We start from the raw sequence: 11,383 nt of genomic DNA, 5'->3' as shown, positions 1-11,383 counted from the left end.
AAATATTGAACCGTTTCTCTTTTTAGCTCAATCATTTATACATCAAATAACTATAGTATATGTCAGCTTACAATCCTGTATGATTATTTTCTTTAGATATATATGATCTGCGTTCATTTTAAAATGATTTGCCTTTCCATTTATTTAGTACTAGCGCACCAATAGACGGGTAATCCAGGAAATCGCACCAAACACCGCAATATTAGTACAAATATAACATTTGTTTGCTTTTCCTGTTCTGGTTTTTCAAGATATTATTATAATGGTGTGGTTAGAACAATAGAAAAAATTTCGAATGAAGAGAAAATAACTCCGTATAACAATTTTTTTCAAAGTTATTTTGAGATTTCTTGAATTATTAGACACGCCAAAACGACAGACATATTATTTCTAACTAAGTATAGGGATAATTAACAGGATTGATATATAAATTGATTTTTGATTTTTGTTTTCAACCATGTTTTAAAATGTTTTCCTCATTGACAGATTCTTACATAGACTGGCTCTTTTAAATATGTTTAGAGATATACCTTCATTTCGAGTTATTTTTATACTGTCAATTCCTAACAAGGCAAACAAATTCAGTCTCTGCTATCATTAACAACGTACACTCTCTGCTCGTTATATTGAATGCTACATTCCATAACGAGGCTTGCGCAAAATATGGATTCGCCATAGTCACCTCTCTTTATTTCGAACGATTTTCATACTGTCGTTTCCTTACAAGGGAAACAAAGTTAGTCTCAGCAATCATCAACAGTGTACAATCTTCCCTCGTTACATTGAATGCTACATTCCAAAACGAGGCTTTCACAGGATATGAATCCGCCATAGTCACCTCCTTGACACAATAATCCTCAACTTCTTGTCTGAGGATTTTAAAATATTTCAATTCTAGCTGAAAGTCTATTCCTTCAAGTTGGATTTGTTCCCATAAACGTCGATAGAAAAAATGATACAAATCGTAATCAAGTTTAGCGAATCTTTCATACAAGTTACGATACCTTATGTCAATAGGCCAATATTGTTTGGGATAATTCTTCTTCATGAATAACATATCCTTTACATTCCATCCTAATATACGTCGCATCATTATTATGGATTCGATGAAATAGTCCATTATTATAACAAAATGGAATTCGTTATCAATTTTTGATAAATAAGCTTGACTTTCTTTTCGTGTGTAATTAGTAAACAGATGTCTGGGAAAATCAAACTCCAACGCCATTCTATTGTTTGTGTAAGAATAGGCCTTTTCATATTTCCTTGGGTTTTGGAGATATTTCAATACAGGATTCAATTCTTTTATATTTTTAAATATATGTGGGGGTCGAAAATACTTCAGTGTGGATATAAATTGTTCAAAAGGCTCTCGAACAATACCAATATAAGCCGTTTTACCAGGGATGTATTTCTGAAATGCCTTTCTGTTGTACAAAACATGGCAACATATTATATCAAACGTTTTATTTTCCGGTGCAGGTACTATGTTGTCTTCATTTAAGGATGCTGATACAGCTATCACATTGTCGTAGTGACCTTTTCGCACTTTAGGCAGAACAAACGTCAAATTTCTAGAATATCCGTATCGTAAAAAAATGTTCTGAGCCGTTGAACTTCCAGCTTTGTGTACTTTCAGGAACGCAACTTTTTCATATTTCATGTTATTTTTGGCTGATTTTCTAATCACTTGTTTACTGACGTCTTTATGAAACTTAGTATACGTTGAAGTAATATAGTACATGCTGTATATTGATATTAAAGTCATCTGTATAACACATAACCATGACAGAATACGGAAACTGAAACGATACAAAAATGTGAAACAGATAAGCTCAATAGACTATTTTCATATCATCGACTTTTGACTCCGGAATAATTTTTGACAGATTCCTACTCTGTGAAACAACATTCTATTACTCGGTCGAGTAAGAGCAGCTAACAGTAAAGATTTTTTAAATTATATTATGGTTTGGTTTTTAAATGTGGTTTTCTGTTTCCACATTGATAACAAGTTTTAGATTGTGCATTTGGTTTCTGTAATCTGTTTTCCTTTTTTGTCTAACATTTAGTTACCAGTTCCTTCTTTCAACATTTTATGGAACAATACGTTTATTATAACAAAAATGGATGTTAATATAAATAATACGAAATACAGTTTTAAATCATGTAATTATGTAATTGTAGAAACTTTTTCCTGTTTTTTTAAGAACTTATTCCCATATAAGGAGCAAACATGTGTCATTCCAAAATCTTTTTTTTTTTTATCTCCAAGTTGGTACAACGTGCCAGAGCATGCGCTTCCTATATATTAATTCACGTAGGTATGAGGGCCTGAATTGAGTTTGCAGAACAAAGAATACTTGCACAAAAAAAGCAGTAGAGAACAAATAGTAATAAATTCAGAATTAAAAATAAACCGGTGCGACAGGAAAAAAATAACCTTGGAAATTTAAAAAAAAACGGATATACAGTTATCCGCCAAATGAATGTGCTGATACATGTAACTTTATCAAAGGATACTATACAGTTTCACCAAGTCAATCTCCTGGTATTGACGATTAACACACAGTGATAAACAAGTATAGAATTATAGAATAGTTGTAGTATATAGGGCAGTTGAAAACAAATAGAGAATTTATTAGTGTTGCAAAATATATGTAAAATAATGATACTAACTTCAGAAAAGGAGGATGTACAGAATTTAAAAAAAAAAATTTTACTTTTGTAGAAATAGAAATTATTTTGTAATATCATTCATAAGTGTTAGTTTTAAAAGATAAAAAAAAATGTCAGAAAAATTATAGAAATTGAGGACCCCCAATCTTTCTGTCTATTTGTTAAGTTTCCTCTATTCCTTTGTTATCTATAATAATTGTTTCATCTTAGTGTTACTTATTGTATGGTGAAATTATTTTGTCCTAATATCTTTGAATATTCTTGAAATATTTATAAAGCTTACCTTAAAGTTCTGGTCATTTCAGTGATAGAAGAAAGTATTCATTAAACATATGTAACAAACCGTCATCATGGTCATTGAACTAAATAGATTTAATATCTATATATGATGACTTTATTAAAAAGATTTTTTTATTAAGTGAAGAAAGCACTCTGTAACATTTGTTAGCGATCTATATCAGTGAACAAATAATCTTAACAATCATATAACTGTAAAGGTCAAATTTGTCCTGTTTATCTTTTACAAGCAATCATATTTGAACAAAAGGTCTTCAATCATTACAACATTCCACAGTTGTACAAAGTTCATCCAAACTGATTTAACTCGAAAACGAGATCAAGGACCTTTTTTTAAAATGACATTGGGTTTGATTATAATTGAAGATTGTTTTTACTAATTTTTTTTGAAAAGTTACTAAAATAAATATAATTTTTTAATAAATAAATATACATTAAAATTTCTGCTTTTTTCCTTAAATCCTGAAAAATGAATTATTTCCAAAAAATTGTTATACTTCTTTTGCACATACTTATTTAAAGAATATTTTCCATATGTTTTTATGAAAATCCGCTTGTGTTTATTTTCGAAACAAAAAAGTTTGATTCAGATTCAATATTTTATTAAAGTCTCACTACTTGCAATACATAAATATACAGTACATACAGAGTATATACACAATATAAAACAGACAATACACAAAAAGGAAATACAAGTATCGTTCTATTAAGAATTATGAGAGACTGTTAAACGATTTCTAAATAAAACTAGTTAGAATACAAGCGATTATTAAAATAATTTTATTTTAAAAATATAAAAAGGTATTTCTTCTACTTAAAATATCAAATAAAATTGAAAGCTTGAAAATCTCGAGAGATTTATTCCCCGCTAAACTTCCGATGGGATGGCTTATATATCGAAAACAAGCACATGGACCCTTTATTTGTTCTGCTTTTTTATTTTCTTTACTCAACCTAAAATTTCTATGTTCATTGAAATCGAAAATTTAATTGTATTTTGTTCCAGATTCGTGCGGAAATATTTACAAGGAAATACTATCAAAGGATCTTTATCCGCTTAATTAAACGACCTTTCTTTAATATTTATTTAATGACATATCCGTTATCTGAGCTACAAAACACACATATATATGTTATGAATTAGAATATGTTTTTATTCTAAATTTTCTCTGAGCTATGTGTTCTTGCGTTTGTTTGTTCTGTATTCCTGTCATGTAGTGTTGTCAAAGGATCTTTATTCGCTAAATTAAAACGTCCTTTCTTTAATGAGGTGAAAAAAGGTTGTATGCAATTTTTTGAAGAAAAAAAATCAACGTGGGATTTTAACTGTATTGAATGCCGTTAACGTTGTTTAAACATTCTGTCATTTTTTTCTGTAATTTTCTCATTAAATAATATATGTAAAAAATGCCAACCCGAAAATTTCGCCCAAAATTTAACATTCCTCAAAAACAAATTTTAAGAACATGCCAAACATTTCAACACTCAACAAGAGACGAGTTTGGAGTATGTATTTTTAAAATAGCATGATTACAAAAAAAAATATTTCTGTCCGCTTTTTATTTTATTATGATTCCTTCGTGGGCTCCACACACCTGATAATAAATCTGTCTTAAACTGGAAGTTATTTAGCCCTTCCACATTTGTTTTTTGAAATTAACTTTTCCATTTGAGATAATAAAACAAGGTTTTATTTATGTTGAAGGATGGTGCTCCTCTAGTGTTAGAAAAAAAAGCTAAACATTCGAAATTCTCTGGTTTTATCCAAAAATTGCCAATTAAATTTGCCTAGTAACCCCTGCTTTTCTCTCATCCATAATTTGATTGCGTGACAATGTTATCTAATACCGCAGTCCCACTAGGCCACGATCGCACTACCATTTGTGAAAAATGCAAATTTTGATGATCGCAGTTAGGTCGTGTAGATCGTAGTAAGGTCGTAACACGGTCGTGGTGAGGTCTTCAAGATCGTGATGAGCGTAGCCAACTTTGAACATGTTCAAAATAATCGAGGTGCAGTTGTGTCGAAATCAGGTCGTAGTAGAAGCGTAGTGAGAGCGTACAAAGTTCGTAGCAAGATCGCAAAGGTTGCTGTACCACCGTCTCGAGAGCGTAGTAAAAGCGTGATTCTTTTCGGAGAGACTGCGCTACGATATCACAGCGACTTTATAACGACCTCACTACGACCATCACGTTCTCACCGCGACCCATCTACGCTAACACTACGACTATACCACTTTTACACCACGTTGTTCAATACCATAGTACGATTCTTACGACCTGAATACGTTCATACAACGACCATCAATCTAATTGTCATTTTCACATAAAATATATTAAATCTCTCCAGGTTTTGTTTGTCTGTATGTAATACGAACTTCTTCTCCATTTTCTCTAACGGCTCGTACTTCCCGTTTTATATAGATTAGACAGTTGGGTTTCCCGTTTGAATAGTTGTTACATTAGTTATTTTTTGGGGCCCTGTATAGCTTGCTGTTCCATGTGAGCCAATATTCCGTGATGAAGGCCTTGTCCTATAATGGTTTGCTTTTATGAATTGTTACTTGGATGGATAGTTGTCTCATTAGCACTCATATCACACATTCCTATATCTATTGACAAATCTGTGTCATCTCTGCTATCTTTCATTAAAATATTATCATTTGAGCTTTATGGACCAGCTATATATTGTAATTTAGGTTGGATTGGTCGGTCCGTCATCTCTTGATCAGGATTCGTTACTCTCAGAGCTTCCTCTGCCTCTACATCAACCACTACCACCACGGCCACGTGTTCAAGTAGATTTTGGTGGCAAGTCTGTATTGTTTACGCTAAATCTACGTCTTAATCAGAAATAGAAGGAATGGAACTGTATTGATATGAAACACGATGTTAACGTTATTGCTGGAAACGTAGTAAGATCGCGGTGTAAGCGTAGTATAATCGTGGTAAGAACATGCTTTAGTCGCAGGAGAAGCGTGGTAAGATCGTGTTGCAATCGGATAACTCGTGGTATGGTCGTATAGAGAACGTGATGAGCGTAGAAAGATCTTGATAAGCGTAGTGAGGTCGCAGACCAAGCGCAATAAGAACGTGTTATAAACGTAGCGGGATCGTTGTACAAGCGTAATGGGGACGTAGTATCATCGTGAAAGCAACGGAAATTTACATTTTAATGCCTCTCATACCGCGACATCACCACGATCTGAATTTATTTTAGATCGCGGTGAGCGTGGTGCGATCTCAATCTAGTGGGACTGGGGCTTTAAAATCGAATAAAGTTCTTGCTATTTTTCCATTATTTTTTAAAAAGAAAAATTGACTATGTAAACTGCTTTAAAATCTAGAGAGATTTATTTCATGTTAAACTTCCGTTGGGATGGCTTATATCCCGAAAACAAGCACATGGACCCTTAATTTATTTTTTTGATTTTTTATTTTCTTTACTCATAAACTATTAATTTAGAACTTCTTTTAAATAGCTTGTTATTTGAAATAGAGTAGTGAACGTCCTTAACTGAATGTAAATTTTTCATCAGAAACCTTTAATTTCAGATTAACCCACACATCATTTGTAGACAAACTTCGACCGGAAATTATTTTGATATAGTACAATTAGCATTTAATTAACATACACTTCGTAAAATTTCAATATTACATTAAAATAGAAACTAAATGTATTTTGTTCCAGATTTGTGCGGAAATATTTACAAGGAAATACTATCAGAAGATCTTTATTCGCTTAATTAAAACGCCCTTTCTTTAATATTTAGTTGATTACATTTGGATGGAGAGTTGTCTCATTGGCACTCACACCACATCTTCCTATATCTATATCCGTTATCTGAGCTACAAAACACACGTAAGACATGTTTTCATTCTAAATTTTCTCCGAGCTATGTGTTTGTTTGTTCTGTATTCCTGTCATGTATTTTGTCATAAAAGCGATATTTTTTAACATTGTCATATCAGCAGGAAAGTGAAGTAGCATAACACCCGGTTCAACCCCCTTCCCCCATTGTTTTCCAAAATTGTCTTGTACCAAGTCAGGAATATTGGCAGTTGTTATCAAATGGTCCGTTTCTCTGCATGTCGGCGGGTTTTTTTTGTTTTACTTCAGTGTTCCGTTATTTTCTTCTTATATTTGATGTGTTTCTCACTTTTTAACAGCGGTATACTTCTTTTGCTTTTATTTATCATATCTGATCAATATTTTGACCCTTGAGTTTTCCCATATAAAAAGCTAAGAATGGGAGTTGCATTTTTTTAACAAACAGTCCATAGCACATTACGCATACATCAAGAATACCAAGAAAGCAATAATTTAAGTTGCTATGGAAGGGTATATCAACTAACTTTCCGTTCGAGATGTTCTTTATAAGATATAAAAAAAAGAACAGTGATAAGTCGCAATAGGTCACAATCGAGGATCCTCGGTCATAAAATTTTCCTCAGAACTTTGAGTACAACATAAGTGCTCAAAACACCAAATCCAGTCTTTTGAATGGTTGATTTTCGAGTCTGAGTACAAAAATCGTGCTCGAACATTTTATGACCACAAGGCCAGGACGTGCTTGTGGCTTCATCCTTCCAGTAAAGGTGATTTCCATATATCCAATAATTCATGATGAGCATAAATTTAAAAAATAGCATACATATAGGATGCATACATGAATCTTAATGAATAAAGGGAAAGATTTACTGAATGAAAACAAGCTGCACAGTGGAAATTCGTATGCATGAATATGCATATTTGTACAAATTTGCGAATAATACTCTAAAGTTACCTAGTTGTCTTTCATAAGGTTAAGCAAGTAATAGCTATTAAGATTTGTTTTTAAACAGAAAAAGCCTTTGAACAAATTGTTTACAACAATCACAAATACTTGTATATAGAGAAATATAGAGAGAAGTGCGGTGCATTGCACTTGGCAGTGTTTTCATATTTCAAAATAATACATTAATATATAAATCCGCTCGCAATAATATTTCTAATTTATCACGTCAAAGGCTGTATGAAACAAAGAAAAAAACGAATTTGTATGTTGTGCATTTACACTCAGCTAGCAAAAAGAATACGACCGAAGACTGGTGGGTTCGTATATATGTAAACATACTGTGGTGTGATAGTATCAATGTTTTGATTTTGAAAGTTGGTTTTTGAACTAGCAAGATTGAAACATTACTTGTGCTAGTATACAAAAAAAAAAGAAAATGGAAGACATAAAAAATTATTGTATCGTCCGTTATATAATTCCAGTTTAATGGGCAGCACAAATCAATTACTGAATCCAAATATAAAATAATATCTTATTTTATTTCTTTATTTCCTTAGTGTTACGTCATGTTTTCGATTGCTATAATAATTCTCGGATTGGGATTGTCAACTACCTGTCATCGTCGTAAAGATTCTGAAGTTAGTAATTTCAAGAGGAAAATAACATGTCAAACCAATGCAAAGTTTCAGGTTGACTGCACAGGGAAGAATTTATCCTATATTCCCATGTTTCCCAATTCCACCAAAACACTCATTTTAGCGAGAAACAAAATAAAATATATACCGGAAGGAATATTCTCTGCCCACACTGCTCTTGAAGATTTGGATGTATCACATAACATTCTTGTTACACTGATGCCAGATTCGTTTAAAGGATTGAAGAACTTGTTGGGTCTGAACTTACAAGGCAATACACTAGGGAAAAATAAAACAGAATTGCCGAAAACATGTTTTAAATATTTAACGAAACTGCGACAACTAAACCTTAAGGATAATCAAATAACTGTGTTTCCAGATTTATCTTTTTTACTTAGTCTTGAAACTTTGAATGCAACTTTTACAAATAGAATGACATTCGGCCATCAGTTAAAAGGACTTGGATTTCTTAACCATTTCGATTTATCGTCTTCATCATGTAAGCCTAAACAATTGGATAGTAATACATTTCAAGGAATCTCAACTTTACGTTATTTAGATGTATCTAACAACAGCTTAAACAGCATATGGAAAGGTACATTCGGACATATGCAGTACCTATACTTTTTAGACATATCAAATAACCCTAATCTGGGATTACGCGGACTAAGAAATGTCACCAATGATTTAGCACATACATCAATCGAAATTTTCAAATTTCAAAAGTTGGTTCCGACATTTTCAATGAATCAGATGCTGTTGAAGGAACATTTAGCACCATTGAACGTGACTAAACTAAGAGAGATTTATGTTGATAGCAATCGTATTCAGCAAATAGAACTAGGTGCAATAAGTAATTTACCGAAAACAATAGATAAAATTTCTATTGGTGACAATCAGCTTTCATACGGGCTTTATTTATTCGAGTTTCTACATTTATCAGCTAAAATTGTAAATGTTTCATTTCTGGGCACGTCACATCTACCAATTAATGAAGGTTTGTGTGTATCAATTTTGAGTGAGAAGGATTTCGAACAAACTGTGTATGAGTATACTTTTGATTCAGGTACACAACATTTATCAACAGTGTCTAGTCAAATCATGGTATTTGATGCTGGTTTAAAACTGGATATCTGGAGCAAAATTAATCTTCCTAAAAATCTTACTGTATTGTATTACGTGGGTAGTAAAACACAATTTGAGGTTCCAAGGCTACAATTTAGTGACAATGTACTAGAAAAGGTCGATTTTTCCTTCAACATATTCTACTCATGGAAAGGTCCTATAGTCAATATGCCCCATTTACATGAGCTTGATTTATCAAACAATTTCTGTTCAAACATTTCTAATGTATTTTTTAACGGCACTCCAAATATCCAAAAACTTCTGCTTCAGAATAATTTGTTAGGCTTTATTCTACCAAAGGACCAAAAAGGAGAAATATTTAAGCCTCTGGTGAAATTAGAAATCATTGACCTGTCAGACAACAGAATTCCAAAATTGCCTTATTCAATTTTTGAGTCGCATCAATCTATAAAAGAAATAAATTTAAGGAGGAATGTGTTAGAAAAAATGGAATTTAAAATTGATCACATGAGAAATCTTACTTTTCTGGATCTGTCAAGTAATATGATACGATATCTGGATAGTGATGAAACAGAAAATCTTGAGACAGTTGCAAAATACAGTACCAATCTTACAGTAGACTTGAGTGAGAATCCAATCCAATGTATATGTAACAACATTAACTTTATAAGGTGGATGGCGGCAACAGAGATTCGTTTCAAAGGGTTAAAATCTTATTCCTGTCAGCTGTCAAATCTTACCAAAATTTCTCTGGCACATCCGAAAGACCTTGAACAAATACTCGTAAAAGAATGTTCATCGTATCTTGGTTTGATATTGGGTATTTGTCTAGCGTTGGTTCTTTCCGTTGTTATAGTAACCACTGGCATTGTATATAGATATCGATGGAAGCTTAGATATCTTTACTTCATGGCAAAACTAAAATATAAAAGAGCTTCGAGCATATTCAAAAACGATCTTTCCTACGATTTTGATGCATTTATATCATATGCTGACGAAGACCAGACTTTTGTTCATGACAAATTTATCAACCATGTCGAAGGAAAAGGAGAACTGCGGATTTGTCTTCATAAACGCGATTTTTTTGTTGGGAATGAAATCGCTGCCAACATTACCGATGCCATACACAGAAGTCGTAAGACAGTTTGCATCATCAGCCGCCCTTTCTTAAACTCGTACTGGTGCATGTTTGAATTCAACATGGCACGGATGGAGAGTATCTACTCACGGGATGGAGAAAATATTGTATATTTAATCTTTCTTGAACAAATTCCAACCAATACTTTACCTCTGGTTTTACTAGAACTCGTACAATCACAATCGTACATAGAGTTTCTGAATGATGAATATGGCGATACCGTTTTCTGGGATAATTTGAAACAAGTTTTGTCTGATTGAAAATATTTCATACTGTGGATTCATTCATTTTCGTTGGTACCAATTTTCCTGGATTGAGGAACATTTTCATTTTTGTATATATTGGATTTCGTAGTTTTGCCAAAACATGCATATATTTCTGTTTGGCATTTGTTATTCGTTTGACATTGATATTCGTGGTTCCCTGTTAACCACGAAATCCACAAAAATATTATTCAACAAATAATAATGAATCTACAGTATAAAGATATTGGTTCTACACTCCTTTTTCCCGATTTTGGTCGATTTTTATCATTTCTGAAAAAGATAAAATTGAGATAGGAAATGGGGAATGTGTCAAAGCAACAACCCGACCATAGAACAGAGAGAAGAGGCTTCCTCCTTACAAAATTAAATAGTGTTAATATAGTTATCATACATACACTCTATATGTGACATAAGGATATGCAGGAATATGACAGCTGTTTTTGATTCCATTGATGTGTTTGAACTTTTGATTTTTTCCATTTGATATAGTACTTTCTATTTTTT

At 32.4% G+C, this 11,383-nt stretch overlaps 2 protein-coding genes across 2 annotated transcripts; one reads left to right on the top strand and one right to left on the bottom strand.

The window, feature by feature from the left end:
• Positions 1-688: 688 nt before the first annotated feature.
• On the bottom strand, positions 689-1,663 carry LOC134687788 (galactose-3-O-sulfotransferase 2-like). Its single transcript, XM_063548277.1, has one exon. The coding sequence runs from the start codon at positions 1,661-1,663 to the stop codon at positions 689-691; it is 975 nt and encodes a 324-aa protein (XP_063404347.1).
• Positions 1,664-8,317: 6,654 nt separating this feature from the next.
• On the top strand, positions 8,318-11,383 carry LOC134709508 (toll-like receptor 4). The gene has a single exon (XM_063569672.1). The coding sequence runs from the start codon at positions 8,321-8,323 to the stop codon at positions 10,871-10,873; it is 2,553 nt and encodes an 850-aa protein (XP_063425742.1). The 5' UTR covers positions 8,318-8,320; the 3' UTR covers positions 10,874-11,383.

The sequence above is a fragment of the Mytilus trossulus genome, chromosome 1, assembly GCF_036588685.1.
Source record: "Mytilus trossulus isolate FHL-02 chromosome 1, PNRI_Mtr1.1.1.hap1, whole genome shotgun sequence".
NCBI classification, from domain to species: Eukaryota; Metazoa; Mollusca; class Bivalvia; order Mytilida; family Mytilidae; genus Mytilus; species Mytilus trossulus.
Note: the sequence above shows the minus strand (reverse complement) of the source record. Positions and strands in the feature narration are given on the sequence as shown.